The sequence below is a fragment of the Apteryx rowi genome, unplaced genomic scaffold, assembly GCF_003343035.1.
Source record: "Apteryx rowi isolate R43461 unplaced genomic scaffold, aptRow1 scaffold_34, whole genome shotgun sequence".
Taxonomy (NCBI): Eukaryota; Metazoa; Chordata; class Aves; order Apterygiformes; family Apterygidae; genus Apteryx; species Apteryx rowi.
The window spans coordinates 2,660,621-2,679,391 of NW_020449863.1; the positions used below are offsets into that span (position 1 = coordinate 2,660,621).

Here is an 18,771-nt window from a genome sequence, read left to right on the forward strand (position 1 = left end):
ATTAAGTGTGCGCATGACACCTGTATTTCAGCTTGAACAAGCTTTCTCACACAAACCTTGTATATGCTGCATCAAGGGCATAAAGTATTTCTTCTACGTTTTTTTCAGTCTGCTTTGGTTGAAGGAAGTTGCTTATAGACTTCAGCTTCTTCAATCTCACAAGCACTCTTCGTGTCTTTGTTCTTTAGAAGGTGTTTAGTTACTGTCTTGTTCTATTTTGTATTGTCCATTTGCAAGAACATTTGTACTTGGTGTTGGCCATGTAGCTTTCTCAGTCTTACAAGACTTACTTACTGTATCAGGAAGAAAAGGCGCTTTTTCTAGGTTTACCTGCATGGTAAATCTGTAGACCTGTCATTAAACACTTACATGCAACAACCAGCTGATCCTAAAGATATAAGAATATGCATATCCTGTCCAGAAATCAGAGATAGCAGTTCCAGAAAAATCTACAGAGACTTGCAAAGTGTACAAGGACTTGAGGGGAAAGATCCTCAACCTGGAGTTCCCCTAAGTAGTTACTCCATTCTGTGGACTTTGCAGCCTTTTATAGTCCCAACAGATATTGAGAGTGCCTTACTGCTGCTAATGAAGCATGATTTGGAGAGGGGCTCTTGCCTGAAGTAGCAAAGGCACCTCTTAGGAGGAGCTTGAGGCGTCAGACTACATTTCCAAGTGTTTTGTTGGATGATGCACCACCGCTTCTGCTCTGGCAATGAGAATTCTGATGTCAGCATCTTCCACTTATTTCAAACGTGATACAACTTCCTTGACCAATTTTTATTGTATCTATTGGCAACAGTTCTGTGTCTACTAGCTTCAAAGAGGAATAGGACTCTGAGAAGATGCAAGAACAGTTGTCAATATTATAGGTCTGTTGATGTTAGCAAATAGTATGGCCCAGTAAAAATGGATTTGCAGAAAGAAATGTTTGGGTCTGAGCACCTATCCACACTATGCATGTTCTGAGGGATTTTGTTTTTGGACTAGCTAGTCTGGTCCTGTGGACTGAGCTACTAGTATGTGAAGCACGGCTTCTTAGTTTGCTTTAGCAGAAATCCAGTCCGTATGTTCCAAGACAGCTTCATGACGTTGGCCAGAGTGCGGTAAATAATGTTGCTGGGGATGTTTGCTTTGAAACTCCCTTCCTTATCTGAACTAAAACACTAATATAGATTCACTCTGTCTGCTCCACAGTCATGTCTTTATCATTCCTAATATACAAGGAATACTTTATTACCTTCTGAGATCTGACTTTCTCTTACTCAATCTGTTCCATGTTGCATAGCACTCAGGAATATAAGATTTCCTATTGTGCATATAAATTCGTAATCCTGTCCTTTATTTGTCAAATGGTCCAAAAGAGTCCTGACTAGACTCAAATGTAGTGGGAGATGTGGGTCCAGTCTGGCTAGAAGCTGAGAGCCATAGACCTGACCCATTTCTTCATTTTCTTTCTACCTGTTAGTTTGGTCTAAAATTCATTACAGGCTAAGTTTTTGGTACAACCTGGAACTATTTATATACTTTATGTTGCAGTAAAGCTGTTAAGTCAACAAAATTCACTTAATTCTTCTATTTGGCTTTCTCTAACTAGATTATCAACATATTTCTTTCAGAAGATTTCTAAACCAATCTCTTTGCCAGACATTTGTGGTCTTGGCTTATTTCTAACTAAAACAGAGTTTTGAAGATGAATTAAAATAGCCTTTAAGCATTGCATGTGTATCTCTACTTCAAAATTTTGTTCTTTGACTTCTATGACATGAAAATCTCATTGCTTACCTCTGGTTAACATAACATATCTCCCTTCATTTGAATGCTTGCTTATTTTTTGATGTAAAATCATAGAAGAATGGATAACTATGTGCTATTCGTTTTCAGTTACAGCTTGATCCTTCCTGTATTGTTTCCACTTTTCCATTTTCTTTAAGGCAGTGTTTATATTCATTTTCTGTTAGCAACTATTGATTTGGTTATAAGTGCTTCTGGTAAGTGGGAATGTATTTCTAAAATGAATTTATCTTACTGTGAGGAAGGGAACAGAGTGCTGCTTCAACAAGTAATGTTTCTTTTATTGCATTCAGGAAAAGAATCCGCTCATCAATAGAGCACAATAAGTAAAAATATTTTTAAATGCACTTAAACAGTAATAGTCTGTAACTCTGTTCTTACAAAATAATTCAGTGTAATCAGTGGAAGTACACAAGACAGCCAAAGCTTATTAATGAAAATAAGTAAATAAATATTAACTAGTTAGAAACCTTCAATGTTAGTGTGCTTCTGAATTCTCTTCAGGTGGTGAGAAGTGACAGGAATTAGAGTTCATTAAAGGGAGAATTAAACTTAGTGGCAGAGTGGCAACATAAAATTATGTGATAAAGATGGTGAAAAATCTTGAGGCCAGCAGCATTGCAGCACTTACAAAACTAGGTTTTTGTTAGCAAGGTAAACTATTATTTAATGATAGGCAAATGGACTGGAAATTGAAAAAAAATATGTTCACAGGCAGTTTGCTAGTATTATAAAAAATACTGTGTTTCTGTCTGTCATGCCTGGCCAAAGCACATTTATTCCTTTGTGTATTTTGGGTGGTTATACTTCTTCTTGACCATGTTCATCTGAAAAGAACTAATTCAGACTTGGAGCTGAATTTTGTTTTGCACCTTTTTTTGTGAATTTTGATCTATTGCCTCCTAAAAAAAAAAAAAAAAAAAAAAAAAGTTCTGCTGCAGCATTTTCTGCTTTCCTGGACTGGTATTGTGGGTTTTTTTTGTTTTTGTTTTTTTTAAATCTCCCCCTCTATGACTATGAAATTTTGGAAGGGATTACAGCCAAGATGATGGTTTAGGTAATATCTTGTGAACTACTTATGTGTATCAGATTATTTTTCTGTTGAATAATAAAGATTTCACATATGTTCCATTTTTATTCATCTAGCAATGCAAGTGAAGGTTAATTGTAATGCATAGGGGTATTACATAGAATGTTTCCTCTCCCACCCTAACTTTGAGAGTCTTTCAGAGAAAGAACAGGGGCAGGTCACTTTTCATGTTCGTCATGTCATGTGCTCTAAATTTCTGAAGTGGGTATAATGAAGCATAGCACTGAACAGGCAGTGGCTTAGAAATGCAAGGAAATTGTGTCTTCTGGAACAGCATCATTTTACTATCAGTATGTTCCTCATGTCATGTTTTACATTATCCAGTAGTAAAAATCTCGGACATTTTTCAACTTTAATATTCTGCTAGTGGCATATATCTCCATTTTTAAAAGTATATTTTTCTTCTTTTCAAGAACTAAATAGCATGAGACTCTCTTAAGGAAAGATCAGATATTGACTTTAAGATGCTGTTGTTGATGGCAGTCTAAGAGGTCATCTTTTTAAGAACAGTTCCAACTCATAATGAAGGGAAACACTGATGTAATAAGAAAAACAAAAAAGCTTTCCTATATATAGAAAACCACCAATGATCCACCTAACTCAAATTATTTTGCTCAGAAACTTTAACTCTGAAATGTGAGGCATAGGTCTACTTCATTAGAGGAAAATTGTTGTGAATTTGCAGATTCTTGTATGCCCAGAAGCGTATGCACCCAGAAGTGGTTTGTTTTAAACAAATTTGTCAAGAGTATACCTACTGTTCATCTCGTATCTCTGAAAGAGAGAAACAATATATGTAAGTGGACAATTTGAAGATAGATACACTCAAATTAAAAAGGACCTTTGTGTTGCCTGAACTGTTGAGAATGCAAGGTAGAAGAAGGATAAGAGCTTTACTAGCCTGGATCCAGAACTTTCTGGATCTGATTTGATGCTGGAGTGCTATTGCTACCTGTGAGACTAGTAACTATTTTTATCCTGTTGTACAGTTACAGTGGTTCCAGGTTTTTCCTGGTAAATAATAATCCTTTTCAGAACTCATTGTTGATGAAAATTGGATCTTTAAAAATGTATCTTTCTTTTGTTACTTGATAATTTTGTTGCCTACCCACTAATCCTAATCTTATGAGAAAGGATGAACAATTAACTTCCTCTTTGTCTTCTCAGTCCCATTTATATTATTATAATAGCTTCCCTGTTTCAYAGAAGGAGAGAATCACAGAATGGTTAAGGTTGGAAGACATCTCTGGAAATCATCTGGTCCAACCCCTTGCTCAAAGCAGGGTCAATTAGAACAAGCTTCTCAGGGCCATGTTCAGTTGGTTTTTGAATATCTGCAAGGGTGGAGATCCACAACATCTCTGGGGAACTTATTCTGGTGTTTGACCACCCTCAGAGAAAAAAGGTAATTTTCTTTAGCTTAAGTGTAATTTCCTGTATTCAATTTGTGCCCATTGCATCTTGTCCTTCCACTGGGTACCACTGAGAGAATCTGGACCCATCTTCTTTACTCTTTCCCATCAGATTGGCGTTGAAAAGATCCCCCTGAGCCTTCTCTTCTCCAAGATGAATAGTCCCAATTCTCTCAGCCTCTCTTTGTATGAGGGATGCTTCAGTCTGTTATTCCTCTTAGTGACCCTTTGCTGCCAGTAAGTCCCTGTCTCTCTTGTACTGGGGAGTCCAGAACTGGACTCAGCGCTCCAGGTGTGGTGTCACAAGGGCTGAGTAGAGGAGAAGGATCACCTCCCTTGACCTGCTGGCATCATTCTTCCTAACGCAGCCCAGGGCGCTCTTGGCATTCCTTGACRCAAGGGCTCATTGCTGGCTTGTGTTCAACTTGTCCACCAGAACCCTCAGGACTTTTTGGCAAAGATGTTCTCCAGCCAGTCTGCTCCCAACCTGTACTGGTGCCTGGGGTTATTGCTTCCCAGGTGCAGGACTCTGCACTTCCCTTTATTGAACTTCATGAGGTTCCTCTCTGCCCATCTCTCCAGCCTCTTGCGATCCCTCTGGATGGCAGCACAGCCCTCTGGTGTATCAACCACTCCTCCCAGTTTTGCATCATCAGCAAACTTGCTGAGAGTGCACTCTCTCCCATCATCCAGGTCATTAATGAAGATGTTAAGCAGGATTGGCCCCAGTATTGATGCTTGGGGGACACCACTAGTGACTGGCATCCAGTTGGACTTTGTGATACTGGTCACAACCTTTTGAGTATTTCAGTTCAGCCAGTTTTCAGGCCACCTCACTGTCCATTTATCTAGCCTGTACTTCATCAGTTTGTCTGTAAAGATGTTACAGAAGACAGTGTCAAAAGCCTTGCTAAGGTCAAGATGAACAACATCCACTGCTCTCCTTGTATTCACTGAGCAAGTCATTTCATTGCAAAAGGCTATTGGCTTGGTCAGGATTGATTTGCCCTTAGTAAATCCATGTGGAATCATCATCCTTACCCAGCTGAAGAATCAATATCTTTAATGTATCTTCATCTGGGAGCTGTTCTGTGCTCCTGATCATCCTTTGGTATTGTCCTCTGTATGTTTTCTTGTAGTAATAATGAATTTTGAGATGGAGACCAGAACCATACTAAGTATTTAAAGTGTGGATGCACTGTAGATTTATACAGTAACTCAGAAATGTTCTGCTATTTTGTTTTCCATTCCTTTTCCAATAATCTCTAAAAATAAGAATAAAAATATATATATATATATATTTTTTTCCTATGATTCACTGAGTACTGAGCTCAGGTTTTCACTATACAGTCCATAGGGAATTCTGCTTTTTCTTACAGAATGAGCATAAGTAATTTATCATCACTCTCTGTGTTGAGTTGAGTGCATTTTCTCAATGTTCACTTAGTAACATTGAATTTCCCTTGCCATTGTGTCATGCAGTAGTATGGTACAACTCTTTGTGATTCATTTTAATTTGTTTTAGATTTTATTTCCCTGTGCATGCTGAACAGCAGAGATATCAGTGCAGTTTTTGGTGGGACTTGCCTGATATCTTTCTGAAAGGTTTTCACTTGTTTGGTTATTTACCTTTTTTTTCTTCTCTTCATGATTTTTTTTTTTCTCTTAGGAGTCCAATTTTTCTATTTGCCTTGAAAGTGTGGTTGTAGCTCATCTTGAACATATGGAGAACTGAGGTTTTGCAGGACCAGGAACCCCTAGTAATAGCTTTAATATTTTTTCTTTAAATGGACACTGTCAGGAAATTATTTCCTCAAAATTTTCACCAACTCTAGTTGTAGAAATATTTCAGAAATGACTGTACTTCTTGTAGGAGCTATTTGTGCACAGTGTTACTTTTTATATGGTCAGTTTTCATTTTTTCCTTAAAAGTGCAGTTGTTCGTTGCTGCTTTGTGCACAGAGAAGCAGAAAAGAAGGAACCGTTTTAATAATAGGAAAAGTACTAGTTGACAGGGTACAACATTGCCAAATTTGCCTGTCATATATGAGTTTATAACTTGTGCTCTTTGTTCATCTTGGACATCCCTGCAAATCCTCACACCACAGTGTTCTCACATGCGTGGATAAGTCTTTACACAGGCTGTGTTTAAATCCTGCCAGCTCTTCCTATATAATACCTTTAAAATTCCTTATCCAGTATGGCCACAGCCACAGCTTCCATCCAGTCTCTCATTATCTTTTTTCTTGAGTACTTCATTTCTCTGACTGTCTTTTCAGTTCTATTTAAGATACTGCTATGAAATTTATTCTTCACTGCTTTCATCATGCCCCTGTACTCTTTGCCTACTTCCCTTCAGTAACAAAATACTGAACCTGCCTCCAACTAGCCAGAATTGCTAACCTCTGGCACCCCCTTTTCTCACATTCACCCATGCTTACAAAACACTATGTAAACCCTGAGCTAAGGCAATACCACTGCCTATTATACTGGACAATATTCCACTGTATGTTTCTAAATACATCTGTATCCATCTCATATATTTTAAATGTCACAGATTTGAGTTAACAGAAGTTTGGGGCAATGTATTTTCAGTGCTACAGAATATCTGAAGTTTTGTCTGAATCCAGGGCTCTGAGGCACAATAAAATAATGATAAATGGAGTATTTGACACATGCTTTTTTTGTTTGTTTGTTTGTTTTGTTAACTTAATAGTCCCTAGTTTGTTTCCTGAAGCTTGTGAAACTGTTTGGAAGTGGTACAAATTTTAATAATAAAATAATAATTTATCAGTTGAATGGTGCCCATAAGTTCCGTTTTTGGAACATGGCTGTGTTAGGAGTGCTTTGGCAGGCTAAATCTTTGAAGCTCTACTTCTGGATCAGTGGTCAAAAAGTGGACTACTTCATCCCTAGAAAGTTCACTGTCAGGTTTTGGGGGTTGTTTTTGTTTCTTTTTCCATGTAGGTATTGCTGAGTTTTGCAGAATTTGTGGATTTATTTCATAGTCTTAGATTCTGGCCCCAGATTATTTTGATTTGCTTTACATTTGTCAGCTGCAATAAGGCCTTGAGAGAACTTTCTTGGTTCAAGTGTTTAAGATAATTAAGATTACAATTACCTAATTAAGGTAACACTGGATCATTTTGTCTAGCTCTTAAAGCCTGCTTGCTTATAGAATCTGTACCAAGAATGATCTCTGTTGATACCAGCAATTGGTATAAAAGAGAGTCCATCTAAAAGAAAAAATGAGTAGTTAGTGTCCGACTGTTCAGTCTGCATTGCATGAGTAGCCTAGAAAGTCTTATAACTTTATTTTGCTAGCAGACAGATGAAGACAATAGTGTATGTTCTGGAGATGGGCATTGCTTTTTACTTCTAAAATTTTAAAAATCTTTCTTGGTCTGTATTATTGGAAAAAGTCATGCAAGCAAAAATCACAAATGAAATGTTTGAGCTTTATATTGATGTGTACCTCCTATCTGTATTTTTAATGAAAAATATAAATATTAAAGTATTTTTAATACTTCCTAAAATTAGTATTTAAATTTGGATCATACAGCTAGATTATACAGGGCACCTACTATCACTGTGTTAAGTTTTTTAAGCCAAATGCTCCAAGATTCCTGTGCTTGCTTGGGTTGTCTGAAAAATTCAGTTTCCTTCAAAAGTTTCCAGGGAAAGTTGAATTGGAAGTTACACTGCTTTCAAGATAGAGCCTCAGACCCTCCCCCCCCTTTAAAATGACAAACTGCCTACATTTTGTGGTGGTTTTTACCGTTTTGCACTCACATGCCCCCCATTCCCACGCAGCGTTCCAGTGGCAGTTGTGGTCCTTCCCTACTCAGTATAACATTGGTAGTGATGTCAACTAGTGCATCAGTTCTTACTTCTTTATCACTTATTCAAAGTAAACCTAGCTTTACATTATGTCTTCATTTTGACTTGTCATACTAGACAACCTAATTCACGTTTGCCTGGAAAGTCTTAAGGCAGCTTGATGAGTTAGAGTGAGTGGCTTGTGAGGACATATTCTTTGCAGACTCCATAGCATACTCTGATTTTGCTTTAGAAATATGGTCAAAAAAATAGTGTTAATTATGCAAAAGGAAGATAAACCAGTAAGTAGCAGCAGAAGGGAAATACAGTCATGCTGCATGCTGCTTTATTGGTTTGAGCAGTAGTGACAGAAGGATTAAAGGAAAGACTGTTTAGCTACAACCTTTATCAATGCCAACATGTTTAAAGGGGTTGACTGACTATCAGGAAATGTGTTCAGAATACAGCCTTATTCTTAGGACTGGTTTGTGGACAGATACTGTTTTATGTACTGCCAAACTTTAAGTCACATATTTGTTGCATATTTGCCATCTCTGTGAAGAAGGAGCAAAGGTTGTGGAATATAACTTACTTATTCTGCAGCCTTCAGAAATTTAAATGGATAATATCTGGAGTGTGAATCACTGCTGTTTAATCTTAACTCTGTCTTAAAGTTTTTGGCAGAAAGTAGTGAAACATGCCTTCATTATTAAATGTTTTGAGATTTAAGATTAAATTGTAATAATATTTAAATGTTACCAGTTTCTTCATGATCAAAAATACATCTTAGCAAGTAAAACTCTTGATGCACCGTACATTATTTTATCATTGAGTATAGAGGCTATAGTATGCATTGACATGATACTTTTAGCATGTTTATCTCTGCTAGTGACAGTCCTAATTGGTATAATTCTGCACTGATACCTTGCGTGGAATGTAATTGCTGAGTGAAGCGCCACTCCTTAGTCAAAAGGCTTCGAGTGGTATTAAAAATGTTAGGTGTTGTAATTATGTCCTTGAATTTAGAGGGACTTGCATCATGTCATAACTGCAACAAACATTTTTTCTAATATCATATTGATACAATACATCGCAAGAGTCATTATCTAACTCAGGGTACTGGAGCAGCTTTTTTGTTTTATTAATTTGTGCTCTTTCTCATGTTTCGTTGCATCTTTACTGATTTGTCCTATGATCTGCTGAGCTCGGTAAAATTTGCTGACTCATCTTTCCCTTCACAATGCATGTTATTTGATAGATGTGCTTCCAAGCAAAGTTTGCAAATTAGAACAGTTACTATCGCACTTATCCTCCATCCTTATGCCTTGTCTTTTGTTGCTGTGGTTATATTTGAAGTCTCGTAAATGCCATGTACAATCCATCAACAAAAATACAACAAAAAGGTAAGGTTCAGAGAAAAACTTGTACATTTCAATAAAGTTTGAATGCTTTTATTGAGGAGGTTGAGAGAGGCATTTAGTTTATTACTACTTAAAACTTGGGACAAAAATACAGTTTTGGAGGTAGTAATACTAAGGTCAGTATGCTTTCGTTGCCTTACTAGTGGAAGCAGTAGACAGGCATTACTGAGGTGAATCAAATGTTAATAATTTCCTGTTATTTACCTGTAATTCCACTAATAAAGTCAGTTGAGGAACATGGTAGTCCCCCTTTTTAAATTGTATTTTAATTTGTTAAACAGTGTTTAGACTTTTTAATTTTAAGAATAGTAGTTATAATTACAAAACCCAAACTGATTAGGGTCTTTGACTTCATAATAAATTGAAATTTGGTACATTAGAATTCTGTGGGTGTCTTTTGTTTTCATGCTGTTTCGAGTCAGTAGTTTTTTTATGCAGAATATTTTTACTTAGGGAGAGGATCAGAATTTTTACTTCAGTGCTTGGTGGTTTGTCTTTATCAAATTGTCCTGAAATCTTGGAATTATGATATGTGACTTTTATTTTAAAAGGACACTTTTGCAGACACAACAAAGAGTCTGGTTTAAAAAAAAAAAAAAGAGGTTAAATCTTTTTATGCATTTACTGTCTACTATTTCTCTATTGCAGTGCGGTTGGCACATTTGCTCGAGCACTGGACTGCAGTAGTTCCGTCAGGCAACCTAGTTTACACATGAGTGCAGCTGCTGCTTCCCGAGACATCACATTGGTGAGTGGCTTGTTAAAAATCCCACAAAGTTTTTACATCTAGAAATTCAATAAAATCTACTACTCCACAATCTCTGTCCTCCAGAGGTCTGCTTTCCTCTAGGTACCTGCTTGCAAGGTATCTATGTATATAATAGATAATCCTGTGGGTTTTCTATAAGGCTGTTGGTGCTGTCCCTTGGGATCATACTGTAAATCAATTGACTTCAATGAAATTGTACTTGTCTATAATATCCTCAAATGTGACAATTTGCACAGTAGCAGTGTGGATAATACATGTTGTGTAAARCTTCACTCAATATAACTGATCAATAGTGTGATTTAAAGTATATTGGGATAACACTGAGCATTGTCTAGATAATATCATATTATATATACTTATATTCATGTGTCTGTAAATTTTGTAAAGAGTATAAACAATCAGACTTTATAAGCAACTTTTTGAGGAACATTTTACTTAGGATGTCCTTAGGATGTTTCCTTAGGATGTTGGAATATTAATTATATAAGTGACTGCGTCTTTTAGAGAAAGTTAAAATATATATATGTTACAGAGCAAAGTTTTGTCCCTGTATATTTGTATTTGCTGAGATGATGAARCATGCTACAGTAGTAAAGCAAGCCAGGAAAACTATGTGAGAGCAAAATCTTACTGTTTGGTAGAATCAAGTTTGATTTAGCTTTCCAAAGACACCAGTGAAAAGAGTTTATTATTTTAAGAATTTGTGTGCATAATTATATAATGGGTAAGGGTCATGTAGAGCTGTTATTCATCAAATACCCAAGTATTACAACTCAGGGGCATTCAATGAAGTTAATGGATCAGATTAAAATAGATAAGATACTACCTTACTCAGTGGGTAGAGAGCCTCTGGGATTTAGTGCTGTAAGAACTGACAATATCAGCAGGTTAAAAAAGAGGTTAAAAATGTTATGGACAACAGGTCCATAAATGGTTACCAGTGAGAATGGGCAGAGGTATACCATCTAGCATCCCTAATTCCCAAGGGCTGTGGATGTTCGAGAATGAAATGGGAATGAACCTCAAAACGTGATCAGACTTGCATGTTCTCTCTGAGTAACATCTCCTGGTGCTGCTGTCAGAGACAGAATATTTGGCTAGATGAATCATTGGTCTGACCCACTAGGGCAATTTTTGTATTTCAGATAAAATATATTCATTAGTATGATGAGAAAAATATTTAACTTACATTTTGCGGAGTACTTATAGGCTATTAAACAGGAAACTGACTCAGTCTGGACTACTGTAGTGTAATAAAGACAGTGGCAAAATGTCATGTTTTCAGTAATACTCAAGAGAATTTCTTTTATATTCAAAAGATGCTTTTTCTGTTTCATACTCCCTGATATGACCTTAGTGACATAATTCCATTCACATTAAATGTTTTATACTTTTTTCCATCCAAATAGTTCTCCAGTTTAACATTTTTCATTTTATTAAGATTTCATTAGATTGAGAATTTCTAAAAATTCCCATAGAATGCAGGTCTTCCTTACAGTATTCAGTGATTAACATAGTAGATTCATCCCTATAGCAATTTCTTTTTGTTTGAAAGTACATGTGCAGTGCTTCTGATAAAGGGATACGTTTAGTGTTTGAGTGCCGTATAAATGTTTCTCCCTTGCAAATGATCCATTAAGTTCCATTACACTTAATGAAAGGCATATCTTACAATGAGACACCAGAGGAGCCACCCCAGGTTTAATTATTGTGTCTGTTCTTTCTCATTTTCATGCCCCCTCAGCTTTTTAAAACCTTTCTCTTTTGCTCCTTGGTAATGTACTCCCTTCTAAGTTAAGAAAAGACATATTTGTCTTTATAGTAGTTATTCTTTCATATGTTCCCTTGTTGATTGGGAGCGTATTTTGAGCAGCACTTAGTACAGACATTTGCAAAAGTGGTATATTTCATTAATGCTTTGGAAGTGATGTAGATGCGTAACACTAAGAAAATTGGTGTTTCAGTTAGGTGACTGTAAACAGACTAATATAAAAACTGTACACAGGTTATAAACCTGAGTAACTTGGAGGTGAACGTACACATTAAGGAGGTCTTGCCAGCTTAACAGCAAGTGAAAGGTTACTTTCAGATATCCTTATCTCAAAGACGTGGGGAGGGTAACGAGACAAGAAAGGAAACTGCCAAGTCATTTAGAATATCCTACTGAAAGACATGAAACCATGTGGGCTTAACTACTTAGATGGTAGAAGGGGCCAAAATGTCTTGAAGCAATGTGGGATTTCATACTCTTTTTTTCTCTGAAAATGATAAAGACTTGTGAGACATACAGCTACCTGAAACTTATATTTCTCGCCTTCTCAGACCCAATGTTTCCTTTTCTAAGGAAGTTTGATCTCTGAGAAGAAAAAGAAACTGGAAAGACTTAACTGTTTCAGATTCCTGAACACTGCATAGTGCATCCATTGGTGAGAGGCATTAAAGCACAGTAGGCTGACAGAATCACTGTGCTTACTCCTTACAGTGGGCTCCTTCTGAAGAGCCTGTGTTATTTTACCATAAGGAAGTAAGTTTTATTCCCTGATATCTCTTGAAAATAAACAATATAAACAGGCTTTTCCTTCAAATTTTWTATAACAAAACTTTTTAATGAATTGCATAAGATTTCTGTGTAGGTAGCCCCTGCAGCAAACATGTTTAAAATATTGTTATGGTATTCAGACTACTGAAATGGCAGCTTGTTTTTGGAACCACACGTTACAGCTTGTTTGCAGTGTGCCCTGCCACTGCCTTTCTCCCCAGATCCATGCTGCCTTTCCTTGGCTTGGCGAATAGCATCTTCCCACCTGCTTAAGTTTGCAGTTGAAGTTCCCTCTGCCAGCCTGGCTCATCCCTTCCCACCGGCGCAGGGAAGACCTGGGCAGGCCCTCTTGGGGAAGGGCCGTTCTCCAGGGCCCACTTTGGGAGAGGCACTGGCAGCTCTTCCCAGCCTCCTGCTCCTCATGCAGCGTGTACCCACTAGCAGTTTCTTGGGGTCCTCAGATCCCTGGGAAAAGCAAAGAAAAAGGACATACTCCAGGACTTTTAGTCTTGGGCTCCAGTTACGTCTTCAGGCTGCTCTTGCTTTTGCTAGTATAGTTCACTCACTGCAGTGTGGGAATCTGACTGAAAGTGGGGGCTGACAAACCTGCAGAAGGCAAAGAGTGTTATTGTGGGAACTTGTCAGTGATCTTCTGTCACAGACAGCTGAGTGAAGGCAGTGCTTATCTACTGAGTTGTTTCTCTGCATCTCTTTTTGGGTAATAAAAAAAACTTATGAAAGTTGATGTTTATCATAGATGCAAAAATGAATCTAAGGCGAGAGCAAGATCCTGATTTATTCACTTCTGTTTTTGTTTTTAAGAAAACTGATTATCAGTGAATAGATCTGGATTTAACAGCTGCTTGGAAAATGTGTAGTGTGCTGTTTTTCCATAAGCAGTGAGATTTAAACAGATTTCAACCTTGGTAATGCATTCGCTGTAAGAGTTCAATCTTTATGCCTGGTTTACTGATCAGCTGGGTGATAAGTAATAAATCAGTAATTTATTTTATGTTCTCTAATCTGCGGATTATGTATTTTAGACATTATTATATAGTATCTCCATATYAGAGTTTCTCTTTAAGAATGGCTCCTTCTCAAAGCTGGTGAATCTAACCTAAACCCTATGTAAAATCACCCATCACAGGAAAAAGGCAAAGTTACTGGAAAAAGGCAAAGTTGCTTCTTGCAGATGAAACAGTTCAAGCATCCTGTCCCTGGTAGCTCTCCAAGAGATATACTAAAAGCTGAAGAAAGACCTCAGCCACTCATARGAGATAGCAACAGATTAAGAGCATTTATTATTTGCGATGCATTTATATCCAGAAACTCAACTGAAATTGGTCTGTAAGTGCTATACTGACACACAATGCGAGACCCTTCCTGCCCTGAAAGGTTTCAGGTGCCCCCCCTTGGAAGGAGCGTTTAGGCCTGTGTTGTGTGCTGCAGTTGCAGCTAATGGCTGTGGTGGGTCACCCAGGTTGGAGCCTGATGTTACACGGTTGCGTATTTTGCAGACGTATTGTGCTTTGTACTTCTAATACCTCCTTCAGCACAACAATTTAAGGTTCTGTAATAGGGGCTTTGGGGATGCTGAGTCAGAAAGGCTCCTTAGATGTTGCTTATCTTCCTTGCGGGTGGATCTGCGATGTAGCTACTTACTTTGCACATTCCCCATCATTTGTTGGTGATGTGAGTATTCAGAGATGGCTCTAAACAGGCTGAGTGAAGAATGCTGTCACCTGTTCGTTTTCTGTTTTCTTCTTTTATACAGGAAAGTGAAATAAACAAAGAAWCCTCATTTAGTCAGCTGCAGAAACAGTGGACAAAAACCTTGTTTGTTTTTCAGTATGATGATAGGGAAAAGAATAAATGAGGATTTCCTTCACCAGCAATGAAAATACTGAGCACATAGATGTCTGAGTATTTAGCTACTATTTAGAACTTTTGTTAATTGAAAATGGCACCTCAGTCTCTCCTCAGACAGTATGCCATTTTCTCTGTTGGGTTATTTGAAACCAGTTTCTACCAACTAAAGCTTCTTTAGAAATATTTGCTAGTAATTTACAGGAACTAATTAACTAGTGTCATTTTTGATAAACATTTTATTAAGGCATTTCCTTTCCCAAGTTAAATAATAGAACAATTCAGATTTTCCTTACATTTCATTACAGGAAATGTATGACGTCAGGATAGATTCTAAATCTAGCATTAGTTAAAGCTTGTTGCATGGCATATATAGTAAATAATACATTGAGTTTGCATTGATTAAAATTGGCTGCTCTCTAATTCGACAAGTTTTCTTATTGTGTCCTTCTCTTTGCTAGTTTCATGCAATGGACACCTTGCATAAACACAACTATGATTTGAGCAGTGCCATCAGCGTTCTAGTGCCGCTGGGAGGGCCTGTCTTGTGTAGAGATGAAATGGAAGAATGGTCAGCATCAGAAGCTAGTTTATTTGAAGAGGCATTGGAAAAGTATGGGAAGGACTTCAATGACATTCGACAAGACTTTGTAAGTACTGAAGTAGTGCACTTTTGTGTTATTGTGTTTTTGCAAGGGTGAGCATAACTGCTTTCTGTAGGCTTGAAAGATTAGCTAGAGGAGAAATCTGTGCATTTGTTATATGTAATTAACATACATATACACACACACACACTTACATGTGTATACACACACACAAACACACACATATAATCCAGATGAAAGTGAATATTTTTTCTTGTTCAGTGCCATTCTTTGGAAAGATGTTGGCAGAAGATAATCTGTTAAATGGCTTAATACCAGGTAGGGTGTCTCATATGCTAAATTCTCATGTGTTTTGATAAGGATTTTCACAAGATTCTGAAATTCCAGAAACTTTTCAGAACTTTTCCACAAGCTCCATTGAAATTCATTAGCAGCTACACACCTCACTCTCCTGAGTGCTTTTGGAAACTCCGGGGTTTTCTTCTATGATTAGCAGAGAGAAATCCATACTCAGATAGCTTGCAGAGTGCACTACAGGGAGTTATTTTGACACATTCATTATCAAGGCACTTCTGAAAAGTAAAGGAGATGTTTTCTGATACCTTCTAACTATGCTGGTTTTGATTCTGAAGTATCAGACTTTACAAAGCTTTAATTTGCTGAATTCTAATGCAAAGTAATGAAATGGAATTGAATTTTAATCACTCGTTGCTGGGATTTTCAGCAAGTTTTTGGTGATTTTGTTGCATGTTTTTTGCAGAGTCTTCTTTTCTCTCATTGAAAAAGACTTATTGTGTACAAGTTTTTGTGCAGATTTCATTTTGATTGACTATGAAAGCTCAGTTTCTTTCTTTGCAAGTTGAAGTCCATGTTGTATTAGCAATGGGTGGTGTTATTAGCAATCTTTGAGAGGAAAACCATACTGATTTAGAAGATGTATGATATATGTACATGAGCTGTAGAAGTCCTTCTAATAAAGGTGTGTGGGACACTGGGAAGAAGTTTAGAACTGAGTGTTGGTGATATCTGTCTTCACTTTTGCAATTCTAAAATGAAACAGATGTAATTGAATGAAGGTGGGAAGGGAAAACTATTGTTTTTCTGAAGAACTGACATTTTAACAGGTGTGATATCTGTGTGCTTCATTCTGAGATTCCTAGGGAAGAAAATGTTCACTGTATTCATCTCATAAGGATGAAAATTGCATCGTGGATGAAATAGCTCTGTTTAAGATCAAGAAAATATGAGTGAAAAAGAATATTTTAAGGGTTTTAGAGCTGAAATCTTAATATAGACTGCAATCACTTATTTAATGCATAGATATTTAGATAAGTGGCTCCTGATTTGTTAGTTCAGTATCTTGATTGTAGCTATGACTTCTAATTATCCACAGTATGTTCTGCTTATAATCCTTTGTAGTGTTTAAAATGCCTAAACATCTATTGCACATTTTATTCACTGTTTACAAACTGAATCCTARTACAAATTGTGACCAAGTAAATCTAAGCCTTGTTGCGTGTATTTCTTTTATTTTCTCTATCATTTTTGTGTGGTGCTACATGTAGTTAAGTTCTGTTGTTGTTCATGCATTGCAGTGCTATAATGAGTAATGCATTGTAGAAATCACTTTTACATGTGTAATGTTCGAAAGCTAGATATTTGAGTGAGCCTAATGAAAGCTATTTAAAATGTTTAATTTTTCTCAGCTGGACTCTAATACCCTCTTCCTTTCACTGCATCTTCCTTACCAAAACACAGATTTTTTTTTTTTCCTTGTCCTCCTCCCAGAAGGAAAGAGAGAAAAATCTAGAGGTAGAGTTGGGTAGCCTGCTGAGGGTATGTTAACGATGACTCAAAGTAGAACACAAATGGATATGGAGTACTACTCAGTTATAATCTCTTTTAGTTGAAACAGGGATATTGTCTATCCATAGTCACTTTTTTACCTTTTTGAAAAGTGACATTGTCATTTTTAAAACAGCATTAGAACATCTATTTTACATATCAGTTTCTATAGTATTAGTAGCTTAGAGTTATATAAAGATTGTGTGCTATATAATTTGGAAGCTCTCAATCCTATTAATGTATATGTAATTTTGAGGGCTGTCTTCATTTCTCTAGGGTAAAATTTATGTATTCCCACTTGTTATGTGGTATTGTAAAGGTATAGACCTTTAAAAACAAACATTTAGTTAAAAGTGATCATTTAAAATAACCCTTTCAAGATTTAGATCATGCGTATATGAACAAGTTTCTGCAAGGTGAGGTGGGTGTGAATTTATAGCACTTAAGCTGCAATTATCTGTGAGAATACTTTTATCCTGTAGTAAATGCAATATGTTTTCATCCTTCTTTTCACTGACTAGTCACTGAAAAGTAAGTTACCTTTATTTTTGTTGTAAAAGCATGGGCAAAGCAGCTGATGAACTAGTAGTATACATGCTAACTTGTTTGAGCGTCCACTTAGTATTTAATGATAAAATTAAATCCTTTTGGTTTTATATCTTTTGACTAAAAGGTAATGTGATAAAAACACACTGTGTCTGAGTTTAAGTTTGAGTCTAAGCAGGCAGCATGATGGTGCCACAGCACTGGCAAGATTTGTGTGTGGTATGACAGAAAGTGATTGGTAGCAATATTCTAAAGCAAAAGACTTATGTAATACCCACTTGAGTCATTATATGTTACAAGAATTGCTCTTTCAGAATGATCCACGATTTGCAAGACACAGTAACTGCAATCGCAACCCTTACATTATAGTTCTCTAAAGGGCAGGTTCATTTACTTTTCCAGCAACTAATAATAACTGGCACTATTTGACATTCAAAGTGCAGCTCAAGCATTGAGGTATAAACATTAAATATTAGTAAGCAAGATAATAAATTAAATGGTGTAAAGGAGTTTAGCTTTTTTAATAGACAGGAGAAGCTTATCAAATTACAGCCCAGCCTTTGAACAATCACTTTCATCTGCTGTTGACTCATCAGCTGCTGTAGGATCTCATTTACTGAGGTACTGCAATCTGTGAGAACCTATGTAAATCCTAATGAACCTAAACTTTTTAAGTTAATTGAATTAACCTGAGTTACTTCACATTCCAGGATAATAGAATGGGAATAGAGTGAATATTTTATGTGCTCTAAACAGAGCTGTTTTCCTCATTCCTAGGGACAGTTGTTGTGGTGTCTTCTATACTGCTTGTTAAAGTCTTAGTTTTTCATTATCACTGTTTTTCACAGATTTGTAACTTTCACATTTCAGATATGGCAGGAAAGGCCTTGGGAATCAGACTCAAGCCGTTTAATTAAAACAGGAGCAACTTCCAACTTCAGAAAACTATGGAAACATGCTTTAAAGTTAACATATATACATTTTAAAATGCTTTAAAATCCTAAGTTTGTCGTACTGGACTGATTTGAGTGGTCCATTTTTACCCTGCAGAAAGTAATGAAATTG

At 36.7% G+C, this 18,771-nt stretch overlaps 1 protein-coding gene across 2 annotated transcripts in view; it reads left to right on the top strand.

The window, feature by feature from the left end:
- MTA3 (metastasis associated 1 family member 3) overlaps nucleotides 1–18,771 on the top strand; it is a 143,858-nt gene that overhangs the window by 59,058 nt on the left and 66,029 nt on the right. For both annotated transcript variants that reach the window (XM_026072290.1, XM_026072289.1), the window contains exons 8-9: nucleotides 10,185–10,284; nucleotides 15,172–15,360. In XM_026072290.1, the coding sequence (XP_025928075.1) occupies nucleotides 10,185–10,284; nucleotides 15,172–15,360 (289 nt within the window). The remainder of the gene's footprint in view (nucleotides 1–10,184; nucleotides 10,285–15,171; nucleotides 15,361–18,771) is intronic.